Source organism: Arvicola amphibius, chromosome 5 (genome assembly GCF_903992535.2).
Source record: "Arvicola amphibius chromosome 5, mArvAmp1.2, whole genome shotgun sequence".
In the NCBI taxonomy this organism is placed as follows: domain Eukaryota; kingdom Metazoa; phylum Chordata; class Mammalia; order Rodentia; family Cricetidae; genus Arvicola; species Arvicola amphibius.
The window spans coordinates 44,419,474-44,434,143 of NC_052051.1; the positions used below are offsets into that span (position 1 = coordinate 44,419,474).

Consider the following 14,670-nt stretch of genomic DNA (forward strand, 5'->3'; position numbering starts at 1 on the left):
GGAAGAAACTAAACACAAAGGAGGGTACACCAAGCAATGCATGCATGAATCTAAAAACAGACATAGCTAATCTACATTGATCTGTGATAAAAGCCCAAGTCGGGCAAGTTTTAAGGGTGGACACTAATTGGGGGGACAATTTCAGAAGCTTTGGGAATCTTGGGAATAACCTATATCTTGATGTGGATGATAATTATTCCAGCAGATGCATTTTTTAAATTTCTGAATTGTGTACTTAGTTTTTGCACTTGTCTTAAATTTTTAAATTAAGAATTAGACAAATTAACTTAAATAAGTAGACTTTCCTTAACACACAAAATTGTTATCTTAATTAAAATATCTGATATGTTGAGACTCTTGTTTTGCTGAGATTTTATTAGAACTTACAGTGGATGCTATCCCGTGGTTCACTGGGTACTTTCTCCAAAATCTCAATATCACACTGCTTATTTGTGTCTTTTAGGCTAAGACATCAAGCACACAAAGAATTTTATGCCTACAAGCAGGTGAGAAATTTAATTATAATTAGCTTTTATTGTGTATTTCAATAAACTTTGAGACTATGAGTCTATAGTTTAAACTAAGATTCACTTAATATGGGTTCATCTTAGCTTTTCATTTGTCAGTTTGCAGTCCAGAATAGATCAATTTGATTTTCTCATGTCATCTTTTATTAGTATTATTTGAAGCTATAAAATTTAAATGATAGAATAAAATGACAGAGTTTCAGCCAATATTTGCTGAAGTAAATGCTGTCATCTGTAACCCTTCAAATTACCTTCAATAGAGTGCACATCCCTCTGAGTGGATCTTTTTCCTTCATGAAGAATACATCAGAAGCTCAGAGGAGACCAGATGTTCTGTGTTCTCTTCTTCCAGGTCACCCAGCTATGTTACTGTATTCTCTTCCTCCAGGTCACCCAGCTCTGTTACTGTGTTCTCTTCCTCCAGGTCACCCAGCTATGTTACTGTGTTCTCTTCCTCCAGAACCCATGTTTTTATAATCTCAGCTTGCTTTTGTTGGTAGTGGCAGGTTTTGTTGTTTTGAAATAGAATCTTACTGTGTGCCTAAGTTTGACCTGGAAATTATTTTGTAGTCCAGGCTGGCCTTGAACTTGAAGTTCAAGTGGCCTGTAGTGGCCTAGCCTTGCTGGCATTGATGTCATATTTTAGGGTTATGCATTCTTCTGTTTGACTTTTGTGGAAGTCTTAAAATGATCTCATTCAAGTGAACTCACTGTACACCATTCATGACTACCCTGTGTTTCTCTCCAGCAACATGTGGGTCTAAAACAGCTGAATGTTGTAGTTTTCTAAATGAGTGAATCCTTTTGTCTTGATTCTACCATAATCTTGAAAATATACAAGATGTTTGCATATAAGTTAACTATAGAGTAAAATTGGCCTTGGTGGTCATTTAATAGGTCAAATTGCCTGGGAACTAAGCAGGTGAAGTAAAAAGTAAACATGATGAGTCTATTCTCAAATTTTTCTTTTTAGATGGAATCCTTGCCTGTCACATTCGCTTCTGCTGATGTTGTTACCACACACCCAGGATAAATCTAGATGAAATTTTTCTGAGGACATGGGTGTATAATAATAAGCAAACTTCTAAAATTAAAATTGACTTTACATTTTAATCTTTTATGAATTACTAATTCTCATCAGCCAGTGCTGCTTTACTGAATTGTGGTTATTCCTTCCACCAATTTCACCACAATCCAGATGAGCATGTGTTAATGTCTTTCCCCAAGATTTGCTCTACCCTGAAAAAGATTCAGAAGTAAGGCTAAAGATGTAGCTCAGTTAAGAGGTTTGCATCTATAGCATGCAGAAGGTTCCGAGTCCACCCCTCAGCACCACCTAAACTGGATTACACATTTGCAATCTCAGCCATTCAGGAAGAGGAGACAGGAAGAGCTGAGGTTCGCCATCATTATTAGCTACACAGTGAGCTCGGGAACAGCTCAAGCTACAGGAGACCATATCTTTAAAAAATAAACAAGTGCTTTTCATAATACATTATTATTATTATGACGATGATGATGATGATGATGGTTTTTTTCGAGACAGGGTTTCTCTGTAGCTTTGGAGCCTGTCCTGGAACTAGCTCTTGTAGACCAGGCTGGCCTTGAACTCACAAGATCCACCTGCCTCTGCCTCCCTACTCCCTGACTCAGAATACTTTAAAGAATGTTGTTAATCTCAGCACCCAGGAAGAGGCAGACAGCTCTCCATGAGTTTATGGCTAGCTTGATCTACATAGTGAATCCCAGGCTAGCCCTGCCTTATTAAAAAAAAAAAAAAAGTTAAATATTTTGTTTTGAAGTGTAAAAGAGATTGTTTGTAATTGTTTGAGGCAAATGAGCTATATATATACATATATGCATACATATATGTGTGTGTGTGTGTTTCTTACCTGTCTATATAGTATATACATATAAAATAAGCATTTGTCAGCAGAACTGAGAAATTCTTCAATCACTTCTGTGGATGTGGCAGTGGGGAATTGAAACCTGAACCCAGTACATGCTAGGCAAATACTGTAACCACTAAGTACACATTTATGTGGCTGGTGAGATGGTGCTGTGGGTAAAGGTACATGCCTATATATTTATGTGGGCATAAGAGCATTTTTTTATCTTACAGGTTATATTAAAAGAAAAAGTTAAAGAACTGAATTTACATGAGGTAAGTTGCTTTTAAGTATTCTAATCTTTCCTTGAGCGATTTTCTTTTTTTTTTTTTATTTTTAATTAAAAATTTCCACCTCCTCCCATTTCCCTCCCCCTCCCTCCGTCCCCCTTCCCCTCCCTCTCCAGTCCAAAGAGCAGTCAAGGTTCCCTGCCCTGTGGGAAGTCCAAGGTCCTCCCCACTCTATCCAGGTCTAGGAAGGTGAGCATCCAAACAGACTAGGCTCCCACAAAGCCAGTACATGCAGTAGGATCAAAACCCAGTGGCATTGTCCTTGTCTTCTCAGTCAGCCCTCCATGTAAGCCACGTTCAGAGAGTCCGGTTTGATCACATGCTATATCAGTCCCAGTTTAGCTGGCCTTGGTGAGCTCCCAGTAGATCAGCCCCACCGTCTCAGTGGGTGGGCACACCCCTCACGGTCCTGACTTCCTTGCTCATGTTCTCCCTCCTCCTGCTCCTCATTTGGACCTTGGGAGCTCAGTCCAGTGCTCTAATGTGGGTCTCTGTCTCTAGCTTCATCCATCGCTAGATGAAGGTTCTATGGTGATATGCAAGATATTCATCAGTATGGCTATAGGATAGGGCCATTTCAGACTCCCTCTCCTCAGCTGCCCAAGGATCTAGCTGGGGACATCTCCATGGATACCTGGGAACCTCTCTAGAGTCAAGACCCTTGCCAACCCTAAAATGGTTCCCTCAGAGAAGTATATATCCTTGAGCAATTTTTTAGTACAAGTGATGTGCTTGAATACCTTCATTTTCAGAAGCTGAAAAAGATGGGCACCTCCCTTCCTCCCTCTCCCTACAGTGACAATACAATAAGGCACGTCATGTATTACCACTTACTCTTCTTGCCACTGTGACAAAACACCTGGCAGCACTTAAAGACAAGAGCATTTTTTTTTAAATCTTGGTTTTTTGAGACAGGGTTTCTCTGTGGCTTTGGATCCTGTCCTGGAACTAGCTCTTGTAAACCAGGCTGGCCTCGAACTCACAGAGATCCACCTGCCTCTGCCTCCCGAGTGCTGGGATTAAAGGCATGCGCCACCACCGCCCGCCCGGCACAAGAGCATTTATTGTGGCTCACAGTTTGGGTATTCATTCAGCATGGTGAAGAGCTGGCAGTGAGCAAGGCTTGAGCGATTGTAGGTGCATGAAGAGCTCGCACTGGGTCCTCCAGTAGGAAGCAGAGAAATGAACACTGATGCTCACCAGGCTTTCCTGCCCCTCCTCTCTTTATAGTCAGTGTGGATACCCAGTCCAAACGTACGGTGTGTCTTCCTCCTCAGCTAGACCTCTCTGGAAACACCTAATGTGTCTGTCCTAGGTGACTTCTAAAAGGCCAGTCAGGTTGATGATGAGGCTTAACCCTTACACGAAGTCTCAAGATTTTTCAGGGGTTGTTTTTGAGATAGATTCTTATTTGTAGCCCAGGTTGTCCTTGAATTAACAATAAGCCTGCTTTAGCTTCCTAAGGGCTTGTAGGCACAGCTCAACATGCCCACTTTAAGGACTGCATTTGATATTATTCCGCATGCTGACTTTTAACTACAAATGGCCAGGATGTGCAGCCTGATCCTCTCACTAGGAGCCTTAGGGAAGCCATATGTCCTGTTGCTTAGCTGAGCTTCAGGAACCCACACGTTTTGTGGTAGACACTGGCCTCACTGTGACTTTGCCTTCCAGCTCTGTGCTGTGTGTTTAGAAGACTTTAAGCCTCGAGATGAACTGGGGATTTGCCCATGTAAGCATGCCTTCCACAGAAAGTGAGTATTGTTATGGAATTATTTAACGTGATCTAATTTACTGTGGGCTGTGGGGCATTGCCAGCCAAGCTTGATGGCTTCATAATTGTCAGTAATGCAGAAAACTGACAGCACTCCACAGGGTGGGGCACATGCATGTGTATGTGACATTAGGCGGAACCAGGGAAATGGAGCGTGACCAACACTGCAGGCTTGGGCAGAGGCCCAGCCCACCCTACACCTCTATAAACAGTTCTTTAGCTGGAACTTTCCGACAACCGCTCCATCTCTTGAAGCTGTATTTTAATCAAAACCAGTTATTTTAAGTCACAATAAATAGTATGGATATACGTGATGTTACAGGGACACCTTCTACAGACACATCCATATTCCTTCTGGAAATTTTGGTTTATTAGAAATTTCTACTTTTCCTGCTTTCCCTCATCAACCTACTTAATAGGAAGTCACATGTGACTCAGAGTATGTGTTGGTTGTGGTACTTTTATGTTACCTTGTGGGAGACAAAAAGCTCTGGCTTGTCAGAGGGTGATGTGGACGCTAGGGCCGAGAGTCCACCTCAGACTCCTTACTTACTCTAAGTCTGGAGCTGATGTCTTCCACCTGGCTGTCTTGTTTGCAGGTGCCTTGTTAAGTGGCTGGAAGTCCGGAAAGTGTGTCCCCTGTGCAACATGCCGGTGCTGCAGCTGGCCCAGTTGCACAGTAAACAGGACCGTGGTCCCCCTCAAGAGCCCCTACCTGGGGCAGAGAACATTGTATAGCTCACTGAAAGGATCAGACTTGCTGGATACATCAGTGTGGAGCCAGGAGGAATACAGCAGACTTTGTTTGGGCTGTTCGCTGCCTGGGGCACCCACTGTCACTTCCTTTGCCTCATGAAGAACTCTTGAGCCAGGCAAGCTGAGACCCTAGGCATCTGGATCTTGTGACAACCAAAGCACTCTGACATCACCCTAAAGCCAAGAGGAGTAGATGAGCCTGCAGGTTTGGTTTCATAAATTTCCTGAGCATCTCTTGCTGTCTCCCAGGCACCTGCACATCAACCAGAAGGGAAGATAACACAGGTGTTAGAAAAAGAACTGAGATTGGGACTTTAATGCCACACCCACCTGTGGACCTGTAAGCAGCTGTGCAGACCTCACCTGTCTCTGCCCTCTTGGCATCCTGAGTCGTGAAACCAGCTGTTCCATCAGCTGAAGCACAACTGACTGCCAGTGTGTGGTGAGGCAGCCCCTGCAAGTCTCTTCAGGTTCTATCCATTTAATAAGGCCTTTGGGAACCTAAAGACTGTGGAACAGCATCAGCAGAACTCCTGCCACACACACCAGTTCACACCTGCTGTCAGATCTTCCAAGTTGAAGCCATTAGACACACTTGGAAAGGCCTGGTCAGGAGCCATTCTTCTTCTGTTTTCCCTCCTAGTCAGTCATCAGTAAGATGCAGCAGGAGCTTGACCCTGAACCTCAACTGTCTTATGTAACCCAGGAGCCAGGGTACTACTGCATAAGTACCCCACAAATGCAGTATGATTCAATTATAGCTGCTGGCCTCAGCTCACTGGCTAAGGAGTCTCTCGGCCCCTCAGATGGCTCCAAAGAGGAGCTCAGCTCCTTCCGCACCAAGACCAGTCCTCACCCACCTGGATGACCAGGACGCTGACACTTTGCTTCTCTCTCATCCTTTAACTCCCCTCCTCTCTTCTGCTTTTCTATGTAAGAAAAATGTTACTGCATTTTTAAATGTTTACCCAAAAAAAGCTCCCTGTAATTCTGAAGCCAGTGAGCCACCTGGAGTTGTAAATAGTTTGAGGAAGCTCCTGCATGGCTAACCTTCTGTTGGTGTGTACCTCAGTTACTTGGACTTGAGATCCCTAACTGAAGGTGTTTTTATAGGAGAAATGCATGCTGCTCTTTGGCTTTTCCTGTCCAACTTTTCTAGAGGTAACTGCCTCCAACAGGCTTTGTGGACACTGTAAATTAGCCATGTAAAGCACAGAACATTCTCTTGCAGCTTGCTCTCCCCTCCCTCGTCACGAGTGCCACTGTAATGCCTCAACTGCTCTGCCCTGCTGTCCCACAGTTATGGAGGAGGTTTTTGTAGAAAGTACAGCCTGGCATGAAGAGGAATGGGGGGAGGGGGGCTTTGCTACTATGTTCTTGCCATCTACCCAATCTTAGAATGAGAGGGAACCTACCTGCCTTTGCCTCCAGTAGCTGAGGTCAGATGGGGAAGAAAATTCCTAACAAGTGCTAAGGAAGCCAAATGTGGTGCACACACCTGTATAGTCCCAGCTGAGGCAGGCAGGGTCACAAATTTGAGACCAGCCTTGGCTTCATAGTGAGATTTTTCTTGCAAAAGGGGCTAGGGGGTGGTTCTTGGCAGAGTCCATTTGGAAAATTACAAATCTGGTTGGTGAGGATTGGCTGTCCCCAGTGTGTGCTCTATTTATGGCAGGCCAGCTGGATTCCTATACAGAGCAAAGGGCATGAACCATTTCTGAGAGTCTTAGCCTGACTGGCCCCTAGAATTCATGCCTGTGCTCCTCTTGCTTCTGTTTTATGTTTGAAGCACAAGTCAAATGCCCAGATACTCAGTTTACAGCGAAATGTTTTCAGTGACCAATGCCAGAAGTGGGCTTCTTCTGGCCTAGTTTTGTTATAGCTTAGCATTCATTTCATATTGCGTAACTGGACACAGTAAGGAAATGTCCCCTTAAAGATCACCAAATGGTCAGTACTGTAAATTATTACCACTCACAGCTTTTGTAGAACCTTCAACTGGAACCTTTTCTATTCCTGTCCTTACTAGTAAAAAGCCAGCCTCACCAAAGCTCTGTATTTGTAAAGGCAGAATTCCTCATCAGACCTCCAGACAGGTTGAGTAGGTGATATGCAGTGAATAGTCAGGCTTTGGAAGAGTACTGGGGTCTACCCTATATGAGGACACTCATTCTGCTGGGCCTGAAGAGGTCCCCTAAACGTTTCTGTTAATGTGACTGCTTCCTAAGAGACATTCCTTGGGCTGGAAGCTCCAAATGTGCAAAGTATGCTTCTCATCTCCCCTTCTTGGCTTGGTGGGTGATCACCTCCTGCTGCGGCAGCCCCTCCCCCCATTCTGGCTCGTTGTCACAGCAACTCAACATTTACACTAATGTCTGGGTCCCCACCAGTGTTCCCTGTACATCTGCATTTGGCTGAGCCATACTCTGCTCAGGCCCAAACCTGCAGTGAGGTAATTTCCTAAGTCTCTGGTAACATTTATCTAGGGATGAAGATTTTGGTCTACTCTCAGACTATTTGAAATCTTGTCAGGTGTCTTAAATAGCTAGAGGATTAGGTGCTACTTGTGGGCTATGGGTTAGTGGAACAAAAATCAGCCCTAGCTGGACTTCATGCCATGATCATTATTGCCTGGGAGCCGACTGAATTCAGCTGGCATAGAAATGAACAAACCTGCCCTGATCAGATTTCTGCTTGAGTCACTCTAACATGTAAGCTGGCCATCTGTGTTTTTCTGCCAGGTGTAATTTAGTTTGGTCTATCCCTGACCATTAAGGTTCTTGTAGCATGTACTTACCTAACCAGGAAGCAGGACAAAGGAGCCAGGTAGGGACAGGTGGCCTCTGGGTGAGGTCTATACTGAGGAATACAGGGGACCTCCCACCATTGCCAAATACTGTTCTCGACAAGACTTGACAAAAGGTCTTTTCCTTGGCTCATGCTATCTCTGATTTCTAACAGCCACTCTAAGCTGTGCTGAACACCTACAGCACGTATTTTCTGGGAATCTGAGATGTCAACAGAGGCTCCAAGGAGGTCTCTGCAGAAGTGCTTACACCAGTTTCAATTGTCTACTCACTGCTCATTTGCTTTGTGCTTTTATTCAGGTCAGCCTCTCAGAGCATCCTTTCCTTAGCCACCACCCAGGAATTGTAGCAAGGTTCCTAGAAGACATGTCTGTCAAGTCTGTTGGGCACAGGCATGGGGGCCAGGGGCAGGAGTTGCTGATGGCACATACCTTCCCAGTGGTAAACTCAAGAACTCTTGGACTGGCTCTTCCTCTGGCTCTGCCACAGTCAATATCTGAGACAGGTTCTATGTTCTCCCAGTTGTCCTGAAACTGTAGCTCAAAATCAAAGATCAGCTTCCTCTGCACCTGCTGCAATTAAAGGCGGGGCACCATGCCTGAGCTCCGCATTGAATATTGACCTGGTTGCTCAGTCTTCCTTTGGGTCTTTAAATAGGCAATTCTTCACAAAATTCACATTATCACAGTAGTTGTCTTCCTTGTAAAAATCTATCCCATGAGCACTTGATTCATTATTTGTTCCTTTTGTCTCTCGGGGCGGGGCGGGGGGCAGAACACATGCACACACTTGCATGCACACGTTGAGACTTTATAGAGAGAGCCATCCCAGAATATCTACATGAAAGGAGCAGACGTGGAAGTTGTTTTTTCGTATAGATTCCTTTACTGATCCGTCTAAAACAACACAGCTGATTTCCCTACTCTCTCCAGGATGACAGTCTTCCCCCTAGCACTAAACAGTTTCTTCAGGTGCCTGACCAGCTGTCTTTCAAGTTACTCTGGTCACAAGTTGGTCCTCAGGGCTAACAGTCATTACATCTAAGTGTCTACAAATGAGACAGCATAGAAGCAAATGCTTCCTACAAAATGTTCCTCTCACCCAACTTTCTGATTAACAGAAATCACTCCTAAGTTCATTTTTGCCATCTCCTAAGGTAAAAATTAAAGCAGCCTCCTCTAGGCAACCATAAGGGAGAGCAGACATGTGCCTTGCTCTTCAGCCAAAGTTCTGCCCCACTCACTCACCTGTGAGTAAAGTGTCCCTGTGCTCACTCAAGATGAACCCATCCTTCATGCAACCTCTAGCCTGGCTAATCACTTAAGAGCAGATGCTGATCTTCCAAAGGACCCAGGTTCAGTTCCCAACACCCACATGGTGGCTCACAGTTTCAATCTGTAGCTTCAATTCCCGGAGATCTCTTTTGGCATTTGAGGCACCAGATATACACACACATACATTCAAGCAAACACTCATACACATAAAAGGCAATCTTTTTAAAAAATTACCGAAAATGGAAGCGTCACAGTATCTAATGAAATCTTAGAGATGAGGACCTGAAATGCCAAGTAAAGGCTTTTTAATAAAATTAACAGGACTCGGGTACACTAATTGAGTCAAACACCAGCCCATTTTCAAGCTCAGCTTTAGAACTCAAATTGCTTCAAGATGCTTTTATTCTAGTTAGACCAAGCCTAAGCAAGTATCCAGTCTTAGTTCCTTTGTTCACAGGGTCAGGGAGAACACCCTTGCTGTTTCAAAGGCACGATATAGCTAAGAACATGGCCCCACCAGTGTTAAGGGACTTGCACGGTTGAAACCTCAGCACCACCTACTCCACTCCAGCTTGGCTGATGTGGAGAAGTGGGACATCTTCCTGGTGATGGCCTGGAACTGGTACCTCTGGGTCTCTTGACAAGTCATTGCCAGGAAAGTAGGGGAGTGGCACTTTAGTCTTGTAGTTTAGCCCTTTGGGGCTTATTTACTAGATATAACTCCCTCAAAAAGGTTTATGAAATGCTGAGCCTCAGGTTTCATAGACTGTTTGTACACTAAGAATTCTGCAGCAGAATATTTTTAAATATTGGTTTTTGTAAGCTATATTTTTGTATATTTAATTGCTATTTTAAAACTTTAATGCATTTTTTGCTAATCACTTGTTAAAAAATAAAACATGCATGTAATTGACCCAAACACATGTAAATAAAGGGCAGATTTTGAAATACTTTGTAATATGTACCTGTCAACTTATGCACCAGTGGGCATGAAACGGATAGACTGAACGACCTCTGACCTGTCCTCCTTCAATGTGAGGTAAGGTGGGGCACACTGATGGGGGAAAACACATCAGGCCTCAGTGACAACAAGAAGCCAGACCATACCATCTATTCCTACTACTGTGACTAGTCAGTCACTTGGGGTGACTTGATGTATAGCTTTGTCCTCGGATAGTATGTAACACTCCTAGTACTTGCCCCAACCTTAACACTCAAAGTTTTGTAAATGTAGCTGCTTTCCTCTGCTAACACAAGACAGTGAGCAGCTCTCTGCTGCCCAGCTCCAGCCCATGGCTTCACCACAGCAACCTTGTAACCAACCCTTCTATGCCTTCTATCAAGTACCTGTTGAGCACTTTGCTCTCTGACCCCTAGGTCCTTTAACCTCAGGTTGTTTTCCCTACAGCCTGTTCCTTCACTGCTCATCTCTACATTATTCTCATGTTCTGGGGATTCACTGACTCCTCACATTCCCACCTATATTCACATCCTCTACTTTGTCTCTTCTTCAAATGCCCTCATGCTCTGGGGATTATCAAAACCAGGTACTCTGAAACCAACCTAGACACCCTCAGCACCTCCTGTCTCACCTACATCCAGCCACTGGGGCTTCTCCCACCTTCCTTTCTCCTGAGTGGAAGGAGTGAGATGGAACTTTTGGTCAGATGAGAGAAGACAAGATGGTTCCAACAGCCACTGGATGCAGCTCACAGGTCAGGTGGCCATAAAATGTAATGTGTGCATTTCTACAGATAGTGCTGGGACCATAGCTGCTAGGGAGGCAGGTTAGAACTGATGAGGCCCTGAAAACACCTTTTACAATGGAGTTGTACTAGTGGTGCACACCCATAATCCCAGCACTTCAGATGATCAGCAGTTCAAAACAGCCTCAGCTATACTGCAGTATTGCAAGTTTGAGGTTAGCCTGGACTACAGGAGACACTGCCTCAAAAAAGAACCCTTCATAGAGTGACACTGGGCTGTACACAATGAGGAAAGAGAAAACAGACCAGTAGTGGGAAGTGCAGAACAGTACCAATGCTGCAACCTTGAGGCTTGCTCTTCTGAGCTAGTTTCTTTTTCCTATTTTTTTTTTAAAGACAGGTTCTCTCTATAGCTTTGGATCCTCCCCTGGAACTAGCTCTTGTAGACCAGGCTGGCCTTGAACTCACAAAGATCAGCCTGCCTCTGCCCCAGAGTGCTGGGATTAAAGGCATGCGCCACCAACTATATCAGCAGCTTATAAGCAGCAAATCTTCATACTGTCTACACAGGGAAAGAAAAAAATTCTTTACTGGTTGCTAGATTAGACAGAATTTTAAGAATTTATCTTGATGACTTAGAAAAATACATTTGTTTCTTGCTCTGATTTGGGTAGTACACGATCATAAAACGTCTCTTAAAAAGAAAAAAAGGTCCATAGATGCCCCTGTGGTAGTTTCAGGAAGTCCTCCGAGTAACAGTCAGGGTATCTTCAATAGCTCAAGGAGTGCACCAACGGCTCCAAAATAACCCTGAAAAAAAAATACACCACAAGTAAGATTTATTTTAAAAGATGCATAGGGAGTGTGAGTACAGGTGCACAGAATCCAGGTGTCAGGTTCCCTGGAGCTAGAGTTAGACAGTTGTGAGCCACCCAACATGGGTGCAAGAGCAACGTGTGCTGTCAACCACTGGATCATCCCCCTCCAACCCCATGAGCTCATTTTTAACTCCTACAAGTATAATGTTAGATAAGGCTAGCATATTCCTGTAACACCTGACCCATTTGTTTTCTGAGCACAGAGAGCACATGCAGTCAGGAAAAGCCCTAAAGAACTCTTGTTCAGGGAGGGGCTGGCTGGATGCTGGAAATGCCCTACAAGAAGAGTGGGCACTACAGCAGCTGAGGGAAGAAAGGCTCAGATCTGGCAAGAATTTTATTCTGTTTTTGTTTGTTTTTTGTTTTGTTTTGTCAACTTGAAACAAGCTAGAATCATCTGAGAAGAGGAACTTCAATTGAGAAAACATGTCGCTTCCAGTTAGGCTAGCCTGTAGGCAAATCTATTTGGCATTTTCTTGATTAGTGATTGGTATGGGATGGCCCAACTCAGTGTGGGCAATGCTATCCTGGGGTAGGCAGTCTTGGGCACCATAGAAAGTAGGCTACGCAAGCCATGAAGAGCAAGCCTTGTAAGCAGTTTTTCTCCATGGCCTCTGCTTCAGCTCCTGCCTCAAAGTCCCCACCCAGTTTGAGTTTCTGCCTTAGCCTTCCTCAATGGACTGTTACCAGGGATATGTAAGCCAAATAAACCTCTCCGTCCCAAGCTGCTTTTGGTTATAGTCTTTATCACAGCAATAAAACTCTAACAAAGACAGATGGTGGCTCCTATCCTGGAGCAAAGGCCCGGACACTTCCAACAGCCAAAGACTGATGCTGAGAAGCTCAATCACAGAGGACAAGAGCCTGACTGGTCTGAACGGAGGGGAAAGTGGAAAGGGTCCAAACATATCGGTATCTGTTCAGAAGGGAAGACCTGGTCTACAGAGTTCCAGACCAGCCAGGCTACAGAGTGACACCCAGTTTAAAAAATAGAAATTAAAAAAGATACATGCCATACTGTCTCCAACAGTAAGGAGTGGGCTCAAACAGGAACCTAAAACCAACCAAAAACCAAAGGACAAAAAAAAAAAATATTAAGTGAGACAAAACCCTCACCAACAGAAGGAGATGGCAGCAGGAATCAGACGAATCATACAAAGGACAGACTATATCTGTCTCCAAGCAGGAGGTTAGCAATTAAAGAATTGTAAGAACAAACAACTGAAGTGGGCTATGGCTCAGTTGCAGACCATCAGGCCAGAACATAAAGTCAGGGTTAAATCCCCAGAACCACCCAAAACAACAATAAAATTGAAAGGAAACAGAAAAATCGTCAAGTTCAGGTGGTGGATTCTAAAGAACACACTAAATATTATACCTAAAAAGGTCCCTATCTCTCTATTTCTCAGTTTTTGTTTGTTTTAGTTTTTCAAGACAGGGTTTCTCTGTAGCTTTTGGAGCCTGTCCTGGAACTAGCTCTTGTAGACCAAGCTGGCCTCGAACTCAGAGATCCACCTGCCTCTGCCTCCCGAGTGCTAGGATTAAAGGTGTGTGCCACCACCACTGCCCAGCTAACAATTTTTTTCTAATATAAAACAAAATAAAATAGGTTACGTGTTATAGAAATAGGAATATGGGAAAGGTTATAAATTGTAAGAAACTTAACAGCAATTAGTACCAATTTACTATTATAATAACCTTACAAGTTAAAAAAGCCAAGCACAATAGCACATGCCTATAATCCCAGCATTTAGGAGAAGAGGCAGGAATTATTGTAAACTCAAGGCCAAACTAGTCTACATCTTGAGACTTTATCTCCAAAACCTAGCAGGTAAAGGCACTTGTCATCAAGTCTGTCGACCTAGAACCAACATGGTAAAAAGGAGAACTGAGTTATTCTTTGACTTCATAGCATGAGCCTGCCCCATGAACACATGTGCATAAGCATGCATACACACACACACGAGAGAGAGAGAGAGAGAGAGAGAGAGAGAGAGAGAGAGAGAGAGAGAGAGAGAGAGAGAGACTGTAAAAGTACTAATAAAGAAAATAAAGCTAGACCAAGCTTGATGGCGCACGCCTTTAATCCCAACACTCAGGAGGCAGGCAAATCTCTGAGTTCAAGGCTGCCCTGGTCTACAAAGCAAGTTCCAGGACAGACAGGGCTACACAAAGAAACCCTGTCTCAGAAAATAAATAAATAAAAGTTAGATGACTTAAGCTTTAATGAAAGGATGTGTGTACTTTGGATTTTAATTATGAAGTATGCAATTTTTAAAAGAACTTTTATCAAGTCATAAAACAAACATGCACATATTAACATCTCATTAATGTTTGTGGTAACATCATCTAAGCTCCAATAACATATGAACTAAAACAACTACCCACCCACCAAGGGGAAAAAAGAGAAACACCCATCAATGGCTCCTGTCCAACTGTCCCCAAACCGGGAAGAAAAGGGAGAACTCCTAAGACAGGAGTTCCTGTTGAGCAATTCCAACTCTTCTCCACTCTGGCTTCTAGCTGTCTGTGTATTCTATTCTCAGCATAGTGTGGTTCCAGTGTGGAATGCCTTTATTACCATCCATTCATTTCTAGAACATACATACATATATGTAAATGATATTTGACATTGAAAAACAGAACAGATAGCTTGTTTAGAGACATACAAGGCAATGTTCATCAGCATTACCTTCCTTTGGGCCTAATGGTATAGCTGAGTGACAGAACCCTTGCCCACCTAGTAAAAAGTCCTGGGTTTAATCTGAC

The 14,670-nt window shown here is 43.7% G+C and overlaps 2 protein-coding genes across 3 annotated transcripts in view; one reads left to right on the forward strand and one right to left on the reverse strand.

Annotated features, from left to right (window-relative positions):
* The window catches only part of Rnf24 (ring finger protein 24), a 46,082-nt gene extending 40,030 nt beyond the window's left edge, over positions 1 to 6,052 (forward strand). Inside the window, exons 3-6 of the mRNA XM_038331200.1 lie at positions 464 to 506; positions 2,650 to 2,691; positions 4,381 to 4,460; positions 5,080 to 6,052. Coding sequence (XP_038187128.1) covers positions 464 to 506; positions 2,650 to 2,691; positions 4,381 to 4,460; positions 5,080 to 5,218 — 304 coding nt within the window. The 3' untranslated portion in view covers positions 5,219 to 6,052. The remainder of the gene's footprint in view (positions 1 to 463; positions 507 to 2,649; positions 2,692 to 4,380; positions 4,461 to 5,079) is intronic.
* Positions 6,053 to 9,701: 3,649 nt separating this feature from the next.
* Pank2 (pantothenate kinase 2) overlaps positions 9,702 to 14,670 on the reverse strand; it is a 33,575-nt gene continuing 28,606 nt past the window's right edge. For both annotated transcript variants that reach the window (XM_038329982.1, XM_038329981.1), the window contains one exon: positions 9,702 to 11,833. In XM_038329982.1, coding sequence (XP_038185910.1) covers positions 11,783 to 11,833 — 51 coding nt within the window. In that variant the 3' untranslated portion in view covers positions 9,702 to 11,782. The remainder of the gene's footprint in view (positions 11,834 to 14,670) is intronic.